The 21,255-nt window shown below is 47.3% G+C and overlaps 1 protein-coding gene and 1 long non-coding RNA gene across 2 annotated transcripts; one reads left to right on the top strand and one right to left on the bottom strand.

The window, feature by feature from the left end:
• The first annotated feature begins 9,594 nt into the window (after positions 1 to 9,594).
• Positions 9,595 to 13,985, top strand: LOC112901511. The gene is made up of 3 exons (XR_003230314.1): positions 9,595 to 11,051; positions 11,418 to 11,533; positions 13,537 to 13,985. It is a non-coding gene; the product is annotated as an uncharacterized LOC112901511 (long non-coding RNA).
• A 2,431-nt stretch (positions 13,986 to 16,416) lies between these two features.
• LOC112898952 (probable GMP synthase [glutamine-hydrolyzing]) lies at positions 16,417 to 20,043 on the bottom strand. Its single transcript, XM_025967278.1, has 5 exons — positions 18,764 to 20,043; positions 17,744 to 17,801; positions 17,576 to 17,659; positions 17,342 to 17,483; positions 16,417 to 17,067 (listed from the first exon to the last, which is right to left on the bottom strand). The coding sequence occupies exons 1-5, from the start codon at positions 19,245 to 19,247 to the stop codon at positions 16,666 to 16,668; spliced, it is 1,170 nt and encodes a 389-aa protein (XP_025823063.1). The 5' UTR covers positions 19,248 to 20,043; the 3' UTR covers positions 16,417 to 16,665.
• Positions 20,044 to 21,255: the final 1,212 nt, after the last annotated feature.

The following is a 21,255-nucleotide window of genomic DNA, read 5'->3' as shown; positions in this document are numbered from 1 at the left end:
CTCCCGGTCGTCGCACTGCGCAACAACCAACTGGCGCTCCACCGAACGAAGCCAGTCGTCCGCCTGGAGTGGGTCCGTGGCGTGAGAGAAGGTCGGCGGGTGTCCTCTCAGGAAATCCGCACGCCTGTCACGGGGCTGAGGCGGCGGAGGAGGCGGTGGCTGAGCGTGGATCTGCTGCAGAGCCTGAACGGTGTTGTTCAGGGTAGCCATCATCTGCATCTGGAGCTGGAAGAACTGCTCCGGGGTCAGTGGTGGCGGCATCGGCAGCGGCTGACCGGTACCCTGGTCGTTCTGCTCCTGCTGGTCAGAACCGGAACCGGTGCGCCTGGTGTTCACCATCTGATTGCAACAAACGAAATTCATGAGAATAAGATATCGTACAGCTGCGGAAACGAAACTTCGGAAGGATATGACAGAAAGAAAGGAATATAGGTTTTACCCCCAACGTTCTAACTCAAATTTTTTTTTTTGTTTAGTTCAAGTGGGGTTAGGTCGGTTTGCATGAACACGTTTAACTACTAGCCTATGCAATCAACCAAAAATCCAAATCAAACATTTGCACAATAACAAACATTCAATATTCACAAATTAGTCGAGTTTTCCACACTACTCGACCAACACACTCGTTCTAGCGTATTTTTATCGGGACTCTTAAACTTATAACTCATAAGATTAGGCGACTCAGGCCAACGTCTACGGAAAAACTCAAGCTACTTCTCAGAAAAGACGGGGGAGATGACCAATCTAGGGCATAAGGCTCAAGGAATAGAAGCAGGAAAACGATGGCTGAGGATTTGCGGAGGCAAGCAAGGGAACAGAAGTCCTAAACTCGACCAATTCTACCTAGGCTTCGTCCTACAGTCAACATGGCTCTGATACCAATCTGTCACACCCGATTTATAAGAACATAAATCGAGCAATCATATATGCGCCAGGATCAAGTCACGCATATATACAACAGATTATCAAGATATCACAACACATGTCACGAGTAACATTAATATAAATCGTAAATGAATCATAAATGAATTATTTTATTACAACCGAATCAAGAATCGGTTCAAGAGTTGCGGAAGCGTAAAAGAGATACATGAAGAGCTGGGCGCCACAGGGACGTCGACTGGGAGACAAACGCCTAGAAGTCGTCGAAGCCGCTGACGTAGTCCTCCACGTTGCCGGTCACTGAGCAGCAGTCGAAGATAGCCGAAATAGAACAGAAGAGCAGGGAGACAAGTGTGAGTACAAACTCGTACTCAACAAGTATAACACGAGCATGAGACTCTAAGGTTAGCTGACTCAACTGCATTAGCTTTTAGTCTTGGCAAATTTTATTAAAACTAATTACTACAAGTGGATGAATTACCATAAACCCCATTTGCATAATAAATTAATCAATATTAATTAAGAACTACTGAGAACCCTCCAACCAAAACCACCCGGGGAATCGCCCTCGTCAAAGGTTAATAACCCCACTAATCAGACGGAGGATCTGGGCCGCTCATGACTGTGAGCACAGCTGATATATCAGTTTCACACTCTCGAGAGGTTGCACAACTTTACCCACAAGTCGTGAGCTACGCTAGTTGTTCATCACACTTCCTTAGGTGAGATGGCTAGCAAGCACACTACGAGACCGTTACAAAGGACACGTTGGTAAGGTGTAACCGCTAAGGATTCTGGATCAGCGACGATGGGGCCCACCTCCGGGGGTACAAGACACACAGCACAGACCAAGCCGGAGGAGCAGGGACCATTGAAGCTTACCACCCCTCTTGCCCACGCAGGTAAGTTACTCCCGAACCAAAATGACCTAATTAATAAGTCAAGACCGTCCCATTCCAGTCTTGTGGTAGCGCGGTTGTCCCAGGTTGTCGCTCTATGAACCGGTCCTTATGGAGAGTGGCCAACCAAGCACTAAGCACCGTGCTGGCCCCCTAAACCATGTTTCTAGCAAAAACATCTTTTAAGGACGCACAAACCACTCAAGCACACAGCACAGAGGGTCGGCTCCAGAATTAAGTTGCATAAGACCATTAATCAAATTAATTAAAAAGGACCAAGATTTGTTATAGCGCAGCAACCTAGCACAACTAACCAAAATGCAACCCAAAGGATATATACAAGGATATAAAAGTGGCTAGGAAGTCCTTATAGGTATACAGTATTAAAATGCAGTATGAAATTGTATTTAAAAGTGATAGGAGGTTCATGCTATACTTGCCTTCCTCGTACTCTCCCGGCTGCTGCTCAAACTGCTCGGAAGACGGCTGCTCCTGGTACTGCTCCAAAGGCTCCGCGTCTACTCACGATCGTCAAACATAGTCCACACATACACACATGCACAAACGATAGCAAAACATAAGAAAACAGTACAACATTACATGGAAACAGCACATGAAACTAGCCTAGAACTAATCTACGCGTTACAACGATCGCGTGGATATAAAGAACACCTAAAACGGAGCTAAAACGTGAAAACTACGCTTAAAACAGGATCCAGGGACCTATTTGTAAGAAAAACAGGACTTCCAGGGGCTTCTGGACAAAAACCGAGGACTAAAACATAATTAAAGCCTAGACTCAGGGGCTAACTCACTAAAAAACCCTTGACTGGACTGCGGGTTAGATTTCCAGAGAAGCCAGGGGCCTAAACGCATAAAATAGGACCTATCCGTAATTATTTTTGACTCACGGGTGGACGGCGGGTTGATTCCCCAAAAAGGCAGGGACTCTTTAGCAAAAGGAGCGGCTGAAGCGGTAAGATCTATTTTGGGCCCTCGGATCTGATCTGTGCGGCTGGGATTAGATCCTTAAAGCGAAGGGGTACGCGCGCACCGTGACCCTTGGATCTGGATCGGACGGCTCAAGGGAGATCTAGGGTTTACCTTCACGCGGTCCACAGGATCTAAATCGGGCGGCTGGGGTTTAAAACGAGGGGCGAACCGGTACGGGGAACGCTCGGCCGCCAGATCGCGATCCTACGGTTCTGGACCACCCTCAGCTCGATCTAATCAGGGACGCTGGCTGTTGATCCGACGGTCGGGGGAAATCGGGGACGCAGGTGGCGGCGATGGCTCGCCGGAGCTCGTCCCCGCGGCGGCGCCTCGCCGGCTTGCAGCGCATCTGGGTGCTCCGGGGTTCTGGGCGATCGGGACCACGCCGGGGAGAGAGAGGGAGCGATGGCGAACCCATCTGAGCGGTCTTGGTGGAGGATTGGAGCTCGGGATGAGGCTCCCCGCGGCGGAGGCGGCTCGGGTCACTGGGTCTAGGGAACACGCCTACGCGGAGGGAGAGGGGAAGGGGGAAAAGGGCACGGCGGAAGCCTTACCACTCCGGGGTACTGCAACGGCAGTGGGGGGGGCCGGGGATCGAGGCGTCGGGGTAGTGCCGCGGTGGTGCAGAGGCTCGGGCGGCGGCGGCTCCAATCCGGGGCGGTGCAGTGGCGTAGGGTTGGAGGCGGCGGCGGGATTAGGGCACGGGTAGGTGGGGGGTCGCGGGGCCTCTTAAGGGCTGACGTCGGGCCTCGGCGTGCGGTCCAGAGGGGGAATATCGCCGGCGGGTTCGGGGTTGGTTGGGCGCCGGGGCAAAACAGGGGAAGGGAAGGGAGAGAGGGAGGAGGGGATGACACGCGGGGCCCGGTGGCAGAGAAAGAAAAGAGGAGGGGCGCTCCTGGGCCGGCCTGTCTGAGCGAGAGAGAAGGGAAAGGGGGGAAAGGGGAGCTCGGCTGGTAGATGGGCCTCGGGCTTGGCCCACGCGGGTGAGAGGGACAGGAAAGAGCCCGAGGGGGGAGAGGGAGAAGGGAGTGGAGAGCTGGGCTGGGCCAAGGGAGGGTTGGGCTGGCTATTTCTTTTCCCTTCTTTTCCTATTTCTTTCCTACACTCACACATTCAAACCATGCCATTTGAATTCAATTAAGTTTGAATTCAAACCCAACACAATTAAAATAATGCACCAGCATGAATGCACAATCAAGTTGATCTTATGATAAATTTTATTTTCCTGTGTTATAAAATTACGTTAAATGCGATATAAATTAAGGAAAAGCATGGAAAATTTATTTAAGCCCAAATAAATTCATCAAAATTAGGGAAAAATACCTTAGGGTGTTACAAAGTTTCTGCCACTGCTAGTTAAATTTTTGCTGATTCGTTTCCTTGCATAGCCTCTTGAACATATCCATAAGGTGCTTGTTCTTGAATTGCCTGAAAAAGCTTGCACCGATATGCCTCATGCACCACCTACTGCGAATATCACGCCACTTGGGCGGCTCTCCGGTCTCCACACACCCCTGCTGCAAATCTAGAATTGCCCTCAGTATGCCGGCGTGACGATCATGAATCAGGCAGACATCTTCCCTATCCCGAACGACTGCAAGCTTAACCCGTTCCAGAAACCAGTACCAACTGTCTGTGTTCTCACTCTCAACAAAAGCAAAAGCAACAGGCAGCAATTGATTGTTTCCATCCACTCCAATAGCTGTCAGCATTTGCAATCTATACTTTCCTGTGAGAAAGGTCCCGTCGATGCACAGGATAGGCCGGCAGTGATGGAATGCGTTAATGCATGGACCCAAGCTGAAAAAGACCCGCTGCAATATGTGGGGCGGACCTTCTCCTCTGTCTAGAGTTTTCAGGTCATAGTAGCTTTCAGGATTTATCTGACATAGGACGGCCAGCATTCGAGGAACATTATCATATGCAGCCTCGAACGTACCAAACCTCATCTCCAACACCTTTTGTTTTGCACTCCACGCCTTACTGTATGAGATGGTATACTTGTACTTTTCCTGAATGTACCTGATAATAGACTTTGGTTCATATGACAAGTTCTGTACTATCGTCCCGTACATCTCATTTGCGATGTATTGCGACGTGAGGTTGCGATGGCTCTTCTGCACCCCAGGCAAATGACAAGTGTGCTGAGTGACAATGGAGCATTCCCAATAATCTTTCCATTTACCCTTGTAGGCATGCACCCGCCATGGACAGCCATCCTTCACACATACTACATCGTACTTACGAGATTTGCACTCGACTGTCTTAAACTCTCGCATAAGAGAGAGACCAGCACTTAACAGCTTCCTTCACCTCTTCAATTGAGTGGTACCTTGCACCCTGGATAATTTCATTCTCCCTGCAATCCGAAGGCCAGCTACATCCGTCATCTACGACAAGATGACTGAAGTCGCTGCTTACCCAATCTTGAGGCACATCATCGTCATCATCAGACGAATCGGCATTCATTGCTTCATCCAATTCACGTTCTTCGTCTTGCAGCTGTTCAACAATAAAGGGTATGTTCTCCCCCTCATCAGCCACGCATTGAGGTGCTGCGGTGCCACCTGCCTCAATGTTTGCCTCCTCGACTTCTTCATCAATATTTTCATCCCCGGACCAGCTTCAATGTTTATCAAAGGGTTTTGGTGCACACTAACAAGGAGTACCAGTGGCCACTGCCAATGACTCGCATTTTGCAGATAAGTTAACCAGTCCTCGTTGCTTGCAAGTGGCATAAGCTCCCAGATCAAAGCGTGAGTGGTACGATTTATGACGCATTGAACACTCACAGTGTGTGTCTCCTGATTAATCCTTAGTCCCCTCATTAACCAGTTGCATAGGGATTCAAATGTCCTCTCGTGCGGTCTGGTAATTCCTCTGACCGCACAGTTGAATTCACTTAAATCTACCCCATTCGGCACATAAATCACATTTCCTTCTCCGTAATATATACTGAAAATACCCTTCTCGGAAGACATATCTGTCAATCATTAATAAACTAGTTATACTACATATTAATACACAACGAACGACGATCCTAAATTTCAGCGACTCTCAGATTATATTTTACAGATTCTAAACTATTCAGATTATAAATTATACTAAAAACAAATGAAAATACTAAAACTATTCAAAATATAACTACTCTATCAAATATTTCCTAAATTATAGTTATTTTCAAGTACTTATATGGCTAGAACGAGAATATACGTCAAAATCGACGTGTGGACAGGGCTTCGCCGCTTCCTCTTCTCTCTTCCTCTCCTCTCTTTCTCTTTTTTTTGATTTTTGCTGGATAAAATGGCATTTTTGAGGCAGGTTGGGGCTTAAATAGCCGGTGGGGGGACATCCCGCCCGACCAAAGGGCGGGATGCATCCCGCCCTTTGGTTGGGCGGGATGCCCTCCCAGGGACCTCTTCGCGAAGAAATTATTTGCGAAGAGGCCCTCGGGTGACATCCCGCCCGCTGGGTGGGCGGGATGTCCCGGGCCCCACGCGTCCCGCCCGTTCAGCGGGCGGGAGGCACCCATTTCCCTAAATTTTCCCAACGGCCACTCCTTTTTCGAATTTTTTTTTTATCCCTTTTTTAAAAAAAATTCTACGACCAGCATCGCGAATCCCAGATGGCCCAGACCAATTGAGAACTGAGCCCAGTGGCCACAGTTTTGAGCATTGATGAAAAAGAAGAGCCCAATTGTGCCGTGAGTTGGTTGGGCTGGGCCGACAGCTAAACGATCGATGCATTTTGGCGGCTTTCCATGGACTGGCAAACTTCTGGCACGGAGTGCTGAACAGAAGTTCGGAATCTCGCTGTCTCAAAAGAGTTCAGAATCCATCTCCAACAGAGAGAGAGAGCGAGCGAGAGACGAGAGAGAGAGAGAGTTCACAATGTTGTCACGGATTCTCCCACGAAAGAAACAAAAATAGAGCGACTAACCCGTGCCCGTCAAGCGCGTACTCGCCTGAACCTGAGACTTTTCCAAAACTACACACCACCCGGTTTCCACTTCGGAGATCCAACCACACTGCGATCCAACCACACTGCGCGAGATGGACGACGTGACCTGCCCGTGTGTACCTGCAGTGCAGGTACCGCCTGACGAGTAGCTAGCTAGCTAGCCTGTAGGCCGGACGCACGGCACGGCCGGGCCGCCGGACGCGAGCCGTGGGCCCCCGGCACCATCCGGCCGTTCGACCGTGTCGCCATGCGACGGTTTCATAAATGGTAAGTCCTAACTCCGGCGCCCCGCCGGGCCGCTGCAAACAAGCGGCGGGGCCGACGTGAGTACGTGACGAGCGGGCGCGCGTGCACGGCCGCCGCGGCCCCCGATCCGCCTGGAGTTCTCTATTGGCGAGCGGCGAGCCAGAGCGACCGAGGACCGTGGCCGGCCGATGCAACACCTGTGACCTGTCGGCGCCCGGTGCCATCGCGCTGATGGCCTGACCGGCGTCGTCGCTAGCTAGGGCAATTGGGCATGGCCGATGCATGTATAGCGCCGTACGGGCCGGGACACGCTTGGACGCCGCCTTTTCGTGCTTGGGTGCCGGCACTGTGCGCGGAATCTCAAACGTCGCCGTCGGTCGCGGTCAGGACCGGAGGTAAGTATGTGCAGAAACGTTTCAAATATCCAAGGGACCACAATAACACAGAACATTGTGACGGATTTATTATTTGCCCGTGTAGTACCCGAGCTAGCGTCCTGCTTTCTTACCATTGGTTGGAGAACCTGGTCTTACCGTTGAAAGTTTGGAACATATATATGCAGCCTCCACGCAAATTTTGGACCACAAGAAAGCGTGCGCGCGCGCTGGATTTTTAACAAATGCGAGCACGCTTTCGTTCGTGCATGCGCTCGATCGACTGGTCGGGAGATGGATGAACGCGCGCATGCGATGCTGCGCGTCGATCGGGAACCGGGTGGGAGCGTGCGAGGCCAATCCGGATTCTGCTAGCGCGCCTCACGACTGACGACGTACGTGCGAGAGGCGAGACTGGCTGGGATCGCCCCCGCAACGTTGACTCACAGGGCATAGGTGGCTTTGGAGTTCTTTTCCCCTTCACAGTTAGAGAGCTACCATAATCTATGCGCGAGGGTTTTTGGGTGTCAAGTTCAATTTTGCTAGTTCCATAAATAAAAAATAGTATATAGTTCCATTGGCTTTGAAAAAGGCTTTAGATGGACTGGGAGGAAAACTGGCATTTGTCATGCAACAAAATGTAAGCAACAAACCAAGCAGGTGGTTGATTCTCTTGCATGTACTATTAGGTAATCCGTATATTAAATACTATCTAAGTTGAAAGCATGTCGACTCAGGTTGAATTTCGGAAATTCTTATTTTACCCTTGAAGTTTGAACTCATTTTGTATATACATGCAAAAAATCATGCGAAGTTTTTATTAAGCTCCGGAGCAAACTTGACTTTTATGGTGTCATTTTTCAAGCCATAAGCCATTTCGACTTTTATGCGAAGTTGAAAGGGCACGCAGTAGTAATCGCGCCATAACATGATAGACTAAACAATCGACGGACCCAAGAAAAGTTGAATAGAGGAATATGCCCTAGCTCTATTTTGAGAAACAGTAGATGATCCAACTTCTCAAACATAAACCTCCTTTTGTTTTTAAGAGTCTCTTTATGAGATCATATTTCGACTTCAATTTCACGTGTTCTGTGTACATTAAGGTACCATAGTGTGAAATTATTTTGCAAGCTCTAACTACAATAAACCAGAAGTTAGATGAAATTAGTTTTTCTAGCTTCACCGACTTTGACTTCACCGGTGAAGCTATTTTAGGGGAACCCTTCCAAATGGCCTCTAAGTACTTGCTCTCCATCAATATCCTAGATAGATGGAATTAGGTAGATCCTATTTGGATCGGTTAGAACTAAAATTAACTAGATAGTTATGAGTGGAAGAATCCAAACATCTCCAACTCCTGAATTTGCATAACTTAGAAAGTTAGAAATTCCAAATGAAACTTTGGAGTTACTCCGATTATCCATCACAGATTCACGGTTCCTGTTGGCCAGTTGGTCTTAATCCATTTGGAAAGGACATGAACTTTTACCAATTCCTATAAAGATGTTACTTTCTCTCTAAAACCCATGGTCCTCAATTATTTCTAGTTTCAAACGGGCCCTGCAGTGTGCCCGTACCGTGGACCACCGGTAGCCCGGCACAAATTCTGTGCTGGTACGGTGGTACCGGGCCTATGGCTGTAGCGCCCGGGTAGCATATCTTGGTCTCAGCGGAACGGTTAGCAAGGGCGCGCAAGCATGCTTCGGGACTCCCAGCGGTCGCAGGCGCGTCCCAGAAAAAGAAATCCACGGGGGAGCCATGCCGGCCGATCAGCTGGTTCGCGGGCCTCGGTGCCGGCGCCGATCGACCGGACCGGACCTGACCAGGCCGCGCACCCCATCGTACTGTCATTTCACATCGCCTCCTGCAGCGTCGCAGATTTCCACATCACCCGGGCAATACGTACTAGTCTACTCTGTGGTGGGCCCACTGATTCTTTGCGCCACTCCTCCTGTAGTCGCCTGCACCAGCAGGAGAGGAGTAACTTGCCAAGAAACCTGGGCTTCAATTTCACCGATAAATTTCGTTAGCTCAAAAAGTTTTACCAGTCCCCGTCAAAAAAAGAAGAAAAGTTTTACCAGTCGGTTTCAACGTACGCCACTAACCCGGGTCACCTTTAACTGTCCGGACTAAAAATGGCCACGTATCTCCTCCACTGCAGGCGTGATCTCTTCTTCTTTCTGAATTTAGCAGCGGGGGGTCATAGGCAAGTGCACGTGCTTCGTGTCAAGCCCCTACTGGCCCTCCATTTTAATACCCTTATCTCCTGGAGCAACCCCACCCCGCGCATCTGAATTCCCCGGCCTCGCGGGGGAAGGAAAGCCTAGCTGGCCAGGCCAGCGGTGCTGCCGCTTCCTCGCCGTTGCCTCGCTCCGATCCCGCCTCTCATCGGCTCGCAGCAGCCGCCGCCGCGCGCGGCATCCACAAGGGGCGAACCCTAACCTAAAGCCTCAGCTCGATCAGCTGGAGGAGCGTCCAGCCTGCCATGCCACGCCAGGAGCGCCTGGCCTGGTGCGCGACCTGGCCCACCTCCCCGCTATAAATCGGCACGGCCGGTACGCGCTCCTCCTCGACCCACCACCGCCAGACGCCAGCAGATTAGCGGCCAAAGCACACCCAGGTGTTCGCGTCTTTCTCGCCGGCCATGGACCAGGGAGGCGCGGCCGGGGTCAAGGGAGGGAGGGAGGGAGGGAGCGGCGGGCGGGCGGGATGGATGGATGGCGGCTGCCGGTCCGGCGGGGCGGGCGCGCGCGCACGGTGACAGAAGAGAGTGAGCACACGGCCGGGCGTGACGGCACCGACGCGGATGTGCCGTTGCGGCCGCGTGCTCACTGCTCTTTCTGTCATCCGCTCATGCCACGCGCCCGGGCGCGGCTCTTGCTCAACGCCGGCCGGCGCCGCGGCCCTCTGCCACGCCCTAGCTAGCCCCTTTCGGACCTGGATTTCGTTAGCCCCTCGCGCGCGCTGCCTCCATGGACCTGGAGCAGGGTCTTTTGGGTCTTTGCATCTTCTTTCGCAAGAGAATTTTGATCTCATCTTTGGATTTGTTCGATCTACCGGTCGTCTTTTACATTCACGGCACTGTTTGATTTGATAATTGATGGAACCGGGGAACTGGGGTGGTTGCTCTTCTGGCTGCGGCCTGTGTACTTTCTCGTGTTTGTTCCCTCCCTTGCTTCCTCGGCCTCGTAAGACGCTCCTCCGTTCATCCTTTCCGAGGAGCCCTATACTATTAGGGGAAGTACCACCACATTTTTTACTTCTTTCTTGGGAAGGGAATACATCGTATTTACTGTGCCATTGATGGATCTTGGAAGCCGGGATGTAGCAGCGGCATCCGTCCATGGAATCTACCGGCCGGACGCATGGATCCGTGATCCCTCCATGGTTTTTTTGACCAGATCTATTTACCGCTCGCTAGTCATGCACTTGTTCCCCTTCTGTCAAGTTCTTGGTTTCCTCTTTGGTTTTCACTTTTCAGGGCACTGCTAAGCTCGAGAATGATTCACAAGCGGCACAGTAGTGTGGAAGGAAGAGATGAGATGAGCCGAGCAAGTGAGAGAGCATAGGAGACGGCGCGCGAGGAAGAGCAAGAAAATGCATGGAATTTTGAGAGGAGGAGGAAGGGCACAGTACGGTGACACGGTCGGCAGATCTGTCGCTGCTATTTCCGGGCCTTATCATCTCTCGATCGGTCAGTTATCCCTTGTGACTGCCGTCCTTTCTGTTCTTGAGAATTTACGCCCCGAGTGGTCACGTCGCGGGTATTCAAAGTAGGAGTAGTGGTGTAACGACGATGCATTGTCGTCCCCTAGTGGCTCGAGGCATGCAGGATACTGTAAAGATCATATAGCTAGCTACTGTTCTATTCACGGCAGTCGTACTCAACTTCCTGGCAGCACATGCATGTAACATGTTTGACTTGATGTATCTTTGGGAGACCCATATATTTCTGAATTTCTTTTTGTGCGAATTAAGCTGATAAATAGATCCGAATATTTGCTGATAAATAGATCCGAATATTTGCTAAATTTAAAAGAGGTTTTACTATCTATTGCAGGTCGAATTAATTGGGGTATAGGAATTTGCAGGATATCCTCATTTTGGGGGTCATATATATTTTTGTCCAGGATGTTTCAACATAAGTGCAAACAGTGAAGCTCCTAAAAATCACAGGTATAGGCAAGCTTGGGGATTTTACATTTTTAATCTATGAACATCTTATGAGTACAAGAATATTGATTCCGCACACACAAAATGACAATTCTATTAATCTAAGAAACTGCAACTTCGCATATGTTCTCAGCTGAAATGCGTGAGATAGATGCAAGTGCACGGAACCTTTTTCTATGGAAAAGAAGGGCAAGTTGCTCCTAGTTGTTTTTTTTCTTCTGAACAACCGAACGTTCAACTACCTAGGCTGCAATATTGCATACTTTGTTTATAAAATAATGAAGTCTGATTGCTACATTTCAACTGTAAACCATCTTGCGAAGGCTGTTTTTCTAATTTCTTTTGGGTTTCAACATGGTGCTAAAGCGGTTAATGGTTGTATATAAAGTTCAAGTAGAGATCCTATTCCTATAAATAATAAAATGACATGTAAGATATTCCTGCTGCAGGAATTAATAAGGGAGCAAACTTAAGTTCCAAAAAGAATCATATACCTTCTTTATGAATGTATCTGTAATCTTGTACTCAGTTCATCGTCCTCCATTAGTCACATGGTGTATAAACATACTTCAAATTAAAATTGATACATGCATGTATTGATCTTCCACGAAGGGGCTGCTAGCCTGGTGAATCTTTCTTGTTTGGCTGGTAGTCTTGGTCTACCATATGAACGATCATGGCGATACTTTATTTTCATAAGCTTGCTAACCACTTGCATTATGGAATTCCTACTAGTTCTGTCTTGTAGTTTTGTTCAGATACAATCTTACATATAGTTTACCTATGTGCCTGTGTGCAACTGAGCAAATCGAAACTTCGTTTATCTAAAAAATATAAATAAGCAATTGCAAGATGGTCTTGTAGTGATGTTGAATCCCCAATCAATTGGTTGTCAACTTGTCTGTCATGTGATTAAAGGATGGAATAAACTGGAGCCTACATGTTAATTCCCGCATCAGTCTGGCAAGCATGCACCCCGGCCTAGCCAATCTATAGCGACCATGCAGGCATACATCATGTGTAAAAAAGTCACTCAAAAAGAGGCGACCTTATTTCAAGCTTGAGTAATAGTGCCGATTAGATTAAGCACATCCATCTTGAAAACCAGCTGCATATAATCTTTAATTTATTGGTTTGGAATTCAATATTTTTTCACAGAAATTGCTTGTCAAAGTTCACTGTGTAGATTTTGTTGCTGCTGCAACCAACTTATATTTGTATCAGATAATTTAATAATACACTGCAAACAATTAATCAAGTCAGAAGATAGCTACTAGTACATTGTAGTGTTGGAGGTATGCATTCATGAGTCATGACAGGAGAATGGACATGCATATATATAGTGTGAATTCAGTCTTTCTATCTCTTCATCTCTGTTTAGACCAGCATATGTTTGGAATGTATTCCGATCTAGGGGTTTTTGGATTTTGACGTGTCATAGATCAGGTATATGTTGTTTTATATGGAGTTGAGGGGTAAATTATATGATCAAGATTGACAAACATATAATTTATTTTATTTTGGTTTTACCCATTTTAAGACCGACATGAATTAATTATGCAGTTAATTAAGGCTTCAGGATCATGGACTAAATTCTAAAGGGGTGCGGTACCCCTAGATGAAGTGACTATAAAACATATCAATTATGTCCTTCTTTTTACATATATTAGTCTTTCTACAGTAGCTTATGCATGTTGATAAATTAATTCATGTCCTGAAGCTAAAGCTGCACATTAGATTGCTGAGTTGTTTATTCAGCAGAGAAATGAATAAATAAGGTTGTAATAACAGGGCAGATGATGGCTTAATATTGGACCATCGTATTAATTCATTTATCATCAAAGATTCTACCGTACTATTTTAGTTTTTATTTTTAAAATAAATTTATTAATGGCATTTCAAATTAAAGAGATAATCCAATTAATGTGGATGTATATTGGTTACCTTGTCTCCATCCAGAATTGAATCAGTGAGATCAAACTCTTATATAGTTCTTATTTTTCCAGCTAGCGTTTCATCTTCCCAGGAGAAGCTCAAATCGAACAGATATGATATTAACAAGATTAAGTTCAATAATTCAATGTATCTCACTGTTGCTGGAGTAGTATGTTTCTGAATGTAACTTGCACTGATCAATATTTTAAATTAGCTGGGTGGATCATATTAGATCATTTTATGAGGAATAAAATCACTGACCATGAGGCGTAGGTGGTGGGCATCTCTGGAGAAAGTATTGAACCTTTTATTTGCTTGATTTTAGTATTGGCTCCTAATGGTTAGTTAAAAGGTACATTACATATATGCATGCCATTTAAAATGTACTTTTACTGCAATAATGCTAATCCCAAGAATACTATGTTCTGATGATTGTAATTAAACTCTACATATGTTCCATGGATTCTTCATGTGAACAATTAATCGGTGTCATGACATTGTATGCTAACCACCAAAGTTAATAATATATGATGTTTATTGTACAATAATAACTGTGTCATTATTCACCCGGGTTTCCTATCTTTTTTGCATCTTTTACCTCTATATATAATAAATACAAGAAATTGGCGTATTAATAATAATTTTTATCATATAACTGCAATATAATTGAGTTAATAACATATTCAGTACAAAACCTCTCAATTTTTTGTGTCATAGAAAGTAGGCCATTCTGTACTTGTCAATTGAGTCAGGGATTTTTCCAACATGAGCTACTTGTATAAATTATATTATACAAACTAGGTTACTAAAGGTATATATGAAATGTGAGAGTTCCCATATTCTGGGAAAGCAAATACTTACCCTTTTTGTGTAAATGAACATAAGAAAATAATGGACATGGTACTTATTAATTATTGCGCAAGAAGGTTACCTGTACTTTCGAGCATTTCGTTTCAACAGGCCCAGGAATCATCGAGACAGATACAGTTGCATATACCGCAATTAACATCAAGGTTATTCTGGGTTTAGCTGTTATGCCGAAGGGCTCAGAAGTCAGAACATACGATACCATCGGATTCCTCGCATTAACATACGATGTATGCATGCATTCCTTGCACGAGCCGGCACATCGTGCGTTGTTCTTATCTCTGAAAGAAGAGACTGCTGATCGTTGCGCCCGGCTGCCATCTTTGAGTTTTTTTTTTTTGGTTATAATTCTGGTACTGATCGGTGTTTGTAACAATTTAAACTCGTGCTGCAAATGTCAATCGGTAAAGTTACTGAAGTTCATTGACGTACGGGTAAAGAGGAACATGTACTGAAAATTCGAAATCATGATGTGGTTTCTTGGTACCTTTATTTAGTTGTTCATTACGAAACTGAGTCCATATCGTACATGTGAAGAAGCAGCCTACCGGCTACCGTTGAAATGTTTCGCGACCAGTCTGTGAGCCACAGCCCACCATTGGTTACCCGGCACGGCCCACGGATTCGGCTACAAGCGCAGCCCACGGGCCTTTGCGAGGCACAACGTCCACTTCGACTTGGACTTGGACTTCGGCTGCGCCGTCCAGTTTTACCTATCGCGTATCGGCAATGGCATCGGCGCCCCGCGCGCAAGCGAGCCAAACCGCTCGCGGTCGCCGCCGACGGCTTCCTCATGCCCACGGAGTTGCTCTGCGATGTCCTGCTCCGCCTCCCGGCCGACGCGCTCTACCATGCGCCTCCGCCTAGTCTGCCGGTCCCGGCGATCGCTCACCTCCGAGCCGCACTTCGCAAGGCCCACACGTCCCGCCACCCGCGCGCTCGTCGCCGGCCTCCACGCCCGCGGCGGCGAGATCCACTCCACGGACATGTCCGGCAACGTGGCCAAGCGGATAGGCGTCGGGGAGGACCGCACGCGCGCGTCGCAATTGTTCTGCTGTCCTATGGCGTTCGCTCGATCTGAGCTGGGAGCTCGACATGGAGAGTTCGATGTCCCGGCTCAGATCGAGCGAACGCCATAGGACAGCCCGCGGCGTGCGTCCTCAACAGGGCCACCGGCGCCAGCACCGCCTTGCCCAGTGGCATGCCCGCCGACCATGGGAGCGTGGATCGTGCGGGAGCGTGCGTGTTTACGCTCGGCCATGTTCCCTCGAACGGAGAGTTAAGGTGCTCCGTGTCCACTTGCGCCTAGGCCGCCGTACCGGACATGTGATGCCATAACACTCGACAATGGCGATGGCGTAAGGTGGAGGGCGAAACCGCACCCTCCTCCATTTAATGTCTAGTATATCCAAAATTCCAAATCAGAACAGCTATAGTTATAGGGATGGGGGAAACACTGTAAGGAAAAAAGAAGGAATTGTGGTGAACTAAATAGATTATATAGTAATGTGAATTTAGGGTTCCACACCTCTTGGAGGCACGACCGCAATGGCACAGGAACCAGACGAGCTGTCCCCTGTCTCCTACTCTGCTTGCGCCAGTGGTTTCCGGGGAGGCAGAGAGACACGGAGAGACGGCTCAAACTGAGCTACAAGTTCAGAGGGAGTCGCTTGGCAGCGGTTCTCAGCTTTTCAGATATAGTACTCTGAGCTTGCCGTTTCGACTATCCATTTGGATACATTATCCTGTCCGAATCAGAATAACCACCACCATCTCACCAGCCTTCATGTCGTCAACTACCTACCCCCACTTTTGTCACAGCATCTCCGAACTTGCTGTTTGAACTATTCCTCTGAGCGACTGAGCCAGTGGATGTTTCCACAGTTCCATTGGATTCCGTACAGGCTAACCTACCCGTGTCCCACTTCTTCCTGTCGTGGACCTGTTTCAACTGACAGCTGGTTTGTATTCGTACATGTGCAGGTACAAACTAAAATACGCAACAAAAAGCATATGGCACTTCATGTTCGTGAGATGCAGGCATATGCAACAACGTTTCTCAGATGCGGTTAAGAGGAACAGCATAGGTGACAACGACAAGCCGGGTCGATTGAATTTCAGGCAAACAAGTTGCACTCGCACCACAAAGAATATACATCATAACACTGCTGTCGGTTCAGTGGTCTTGACACGCCCAAGACTACGATTGTTCTACCCTACATTGACGGAGTGGTAAACTATGCAAAAAGAACGTCGAACCACACCTACAAACTACAGCACACAAAATACACAAGCTAAGACCACCTCGCTCCAGCACACCCTCTCAATAACCGCTATGAAATGCTGAGCTCATCTATAGTCCTGGAGAGTTCGATATCAGCAGCCTGTCCATTTGTCCCGTTCATCTTCTGCTCCGTCGTGGCATGGCTGCTGTCACTTGAACTCGCTTCGCTTCCATCAGTAGGTTTAGCAGCACCAGCAGAGGCCGCCGCACATTCAGTAAATCGGTAGCAGGAGATGAGGTGGTCGTTGGTCATGCCCGAGACTTGCATGAAGGTATACACGACTGTTGGGCCAACGCTGCGGAAACCCCTCCGAACCAGATCTTTGCTTATGGCATCTGCTTTTGATGTTTTGACAGGCACTTGACGAGAGTACCTGAATCGGCTCAATATAGGTTTGTGGTTCACGAAGCCCCAACAGTATTTATCAAATGATCCAAATTCCTCTACAATCTGCAAGAATATGTACTCAATTCAGACAGGAACAAGCGTTATCTAAGAAACACTTTAACTAAAAGGCATATATGGTGCTTATCAGTAGGAGTGTGCACAAAATGAAGAGAAAGTAAAACATAGATAATGAAGGTACTATTTTGAGAAGGGCACCAAATTTTCAGAAATGTAAATACACGTACGATTGTATTTCAAGCTATGCCATATCATCATTCCTTAAGACAAACAGTATCTAGACACGCCAGCAAATTATTCAAGAGCGTAAAGTGCTAACCTTGAGTATTTGGCGTGCATTTTCAACAACACCACGCAGTTTCTGTTCCGACAACAAGGAACTGCTAGGACTTCCAGGTGCAATAATTTTCTTCTCACTTAATTTTGAGACCAATGCTGGGTCAAAATCCATGAAAACTTCCCTGTGAGGCATATTGAAGATTACCAAGGTCACCAAATACAGCATTAAGGTTCATGAACATGCGACGGCACATAAGGAAATGCAAAGAGGTACCTGAACATGGCTCTCTTGTTCAGAATTGCTGGCCATGTAAGTTCAGCTAATGCACCTGACAGCACTAGCAACTCAAACAACTTCCTGCAATTATACAAAGCATTTGAATATTGCATAATTGATGCTGTTATAAGAATAAAAAAAAATCAAATAATCATATCTGCATACTTGTCATCATGTACTGGAACTCCCCACTCTTCATCATGAAACGCAGCATAACAGGGATCTGCATTTGTAAGCGATAACAATTAAAATAAAAATTCAACAACAGAACATAATAGACGGACAACAAATAGCAGTTACACTACTCTGGCAATGAACACTAATAGAAAATATATGATGACCCATAAAAATCCTACATTGTGCTCATGAATCCCATATGCATTCAAACATATATGGTCATAAACTTGACTCCAGATTGAACTATTATATTTTGGGGATGAATAAGTGACAAATTAAGTCACCACCAACTGCATTGTTGGACCTACTCTGGTAAAGAAATCCAGACCTTTCTAATTCAACTTCAACATGTCTATAATTAGGCAAACCAGTGAAAATGATTCTCAATCTGTATCCATCAGTAGCAGACTCATTTTCAATGGTTCCCCTAACCAAACTAGTGTTTACCAAGGAATCTTGGTGCATGACATAATCACATTCCATTTTGGCTATATTCTGAATTTGGAATAAATAAGAACTGTAGAACATGTAATGAAAATCTGCAACTGTAACACAACCCTCTGTCTCCTCATAGTTCCAGCATTGCAGGTTTCTTCCTGCACAGAGGTGATAGAAAATCTCTGCTCCCAAGTGAACCAGTTCAGTGTAAATAACAGAGACTACAACATAACCAAACAGAAACAACATTTATAACATTTTAATTTTGGGGTCTCAGTATAATGATCATAGGAGAACTAAAGACTGAATTACCCCAACCATAAACAATTAATATGGTTCCCATTTCAAACTATGCAAGCCCAACTGCCCAAGTCTACTAGCATTCAGGATTCTATCTCACTAAGGAATATGCCTTTAGTCCTGCATTCTGGAGTCTAGACCGAAAGTTTAGCTTCTTTGTTTACAACAGAATAACTACTACAGCACTAACGGTTAGACTAGACCAATTGAAGGTTACCATTTGTGAAAATGCTGAAAAATGGAAGCAGAAACAAAAGCAAAAGCACCTACCAGTATTTGCTGTCACCCAGGCGCACCTCCTCTTCACACCAGCAGCATCAGTCTGGGAAGCCAATCCACCATCCCTTTCCAGCATGGAAACAGCCTTGTAATCAGTTTGAGAGAGGGTCTTCTTCTTCTTCGCCCCAAACGCCGGCCTCCCAATCCGCCCCGTGGACGCCCGGCTGCAGAACGAGTCCGTGGACGCGTCCGAGGAGCAGGACGCGTCAAGGGACAGCCCTGAGCGCAGCAGCAGCTCCTGCCGGCGCATCCCCGCTGGCGCGCTGAGCGAGGGGAGCAATGTGGGCACGCCAGCCGGCTTCTTCTCCTCCGCTGCCGCCGCCGGCGCGGTCACATCCCTCCCGGGCCTCGGCGACGGCTTCCGCCCGCGAGTAGCGGACACCGAGCGCGTCCTGCTCCCCACGGACCGCGGCTCGGAGTCCCCAGCGCCGCCGGACGACGGCGACGGCCGCCCCCTCGCGCCAGCCCCGGACATTGCCCCCGAGCCACCGACTCCTCGCAATCACAAACCACCCGGCAACCCCTTCGCCCTTCAGAACCTCACAGCGAGCTCAAATCGGCGAGGCATTGCTGGGGGAACACCGAATTAGGGCAAAGGCGAGCAGCGGATTGAAGGCAGCTCCCGCGCCCGAAGCAAACCTCAGCTCTCCCCCGCGAAATCCGCCGAGAAAACCCTAGCAATCGCCGCCCGACCAGCTCGGCATTGCGGAGACGCGGCTCAGGGCCCTCGATCCAAACCCCCACAAGCGTCAAAACCTTCCCACCCAGAGCCCCCGGTAGGCCGAGCAGCAAAACCCCGCAGGAAACAGAGCGAGCAGCTCCGGCGAGGCTCGATTCGGGGCTCCCCAAGCGGCGGAACGCCCCGCGCCAGCACCCGCGGCAATGGCGAGGCGACGCGGCGCCCCGGCGAGGCGAGGGGAAACCCTAGGAGGAGAAGACGGGTGCGGGGGGCGAGGAGGGAGGGCCTCGAGCCTCGGCAGCAGCTGCTCGGAATTTACTGCCGCTGGTATTGGTGGGTGGGTGGGTGTGCTCCGTGCCTGGTCGGCAGTAGATTTGGCCTGGCGAGGTAGCTCTCCGTGGCTTCGGTTCGGTGGCTGTGTCTCGTGCTGGCGTCGCGTGCGTGCTGTGGTTTGAACTCCGGTGAAAAGACAGGGAGAGCGGAACGAGATCTGGGGGAACGAGGACAGGGGCAGGTTTGTTTGCTGCAGCTGCCCACAAGCAGCGTTCGTTTCGTGGGACTAAAGTTAAAGAGAGGTTACATCAAAGAAAATTTTATCATTTAGAAGTATTAAATAAAGTTTAATTATAAAACTAATTACAGAATCCCAGAACTGATTCGTGAGACGAATCTAATGAGGTATATTAGCCCATGATTAGCGGATGATACTGTAGCATCACTGTAGCAAATTATGGATTAATTAGGCTCATTAAATTTGTCTCGCGAATTAGCACCCATCTGTGCAAAAAGTTTTATAATTAGACTTTATTTAATACTTCTAAATGACAAGATTCTCTTTGATGTGATGGGTCTAAAATTTAGAGGGTAGGAAACGAATACACCCTAAGATTTGTGCAGGGATTGTGCTCTCGTTCTCGCCGAGGTGTGTTTGGATCACCGTACTAAATTTTAATCCCTATCATATCGGATATTTGAACACTAATTAGAAATATTAAATATAGACTAATTATAAAACTACCTGCATATATGGAGGCTAATTCATGACACGAATCCATTAAACCTAATTAGTTCATGATTTTACCATATTTTTACTACTGTAAACATATGCTAATGATAGATTAATTAGGCTTAATAGATTCATCTCGTGAATTAGCCTCCATTTATGCAATTAATTTTATAATTAATTTATATTTAATACTCCTAATTGGTGTCCAAACATCCCGACCACCCGGATCCAAATAGACCCTTAATAGAAAAATTGCAAAAAGCACCCACACCGTTATTTGAACTTTAAGATATCCCCCCATAACATATTTTGTTGCAGATACCCACATCTAGTCTACTCCATTGCAAAAACTACCCCACTATACATGTTCTTAGCCAATTCCTCCAATGTGAGGCTATTGGAAGTCATGCTAGCTGAGTCAGATTTATTCTGGTGCTTGAATTATGCTTATTTATGATGTTAATTTGCATATGGGAAAAATGGACGTGATCATGTTTAAGCTTTTTATCGGTTAATCTTTTGGGAGCTTAAACAATTATGTGTTTTTTTAAACCTTTAGAAGTATCTACACCGATAAAACTATATTGGTGGCTCCATATTGGCTAAAATGGGTGCAATTGGCTTAGCTCATGTGTAGTTGATCGGTTTCAAGGATAAAACGTGCGGCGGTGGGTTTTTAACTTTTTATCATGGTTTCGAATAAGGGGCTATAGCCTTTTCCGATAGCTGTGCTCACCCGCTACAGCCACCTCTATTTAGACACTGGTTTAAGTAACAAAATATCTTTTGAGGGGGTGT

Source organism: Panicum hallii, chromosome 7 (assembly GCF_002211085.1).
Source record: "Panicum hallii strain FIL2 chromosome 7, PHallii_v3.1, whole genome shotgun sequence".
Lineage (NCBI taxonomy): Eukaryota > Viridiplantae > Streptophyta > Magnoliopsida > Poales > Poaceae > Panicum > Panicum hallii.
The sequence above is the reverse complement of the archived record's forward strand: the minus strand, read 5'-3'. Positions and strand labels throughout refer to the sequence as shown.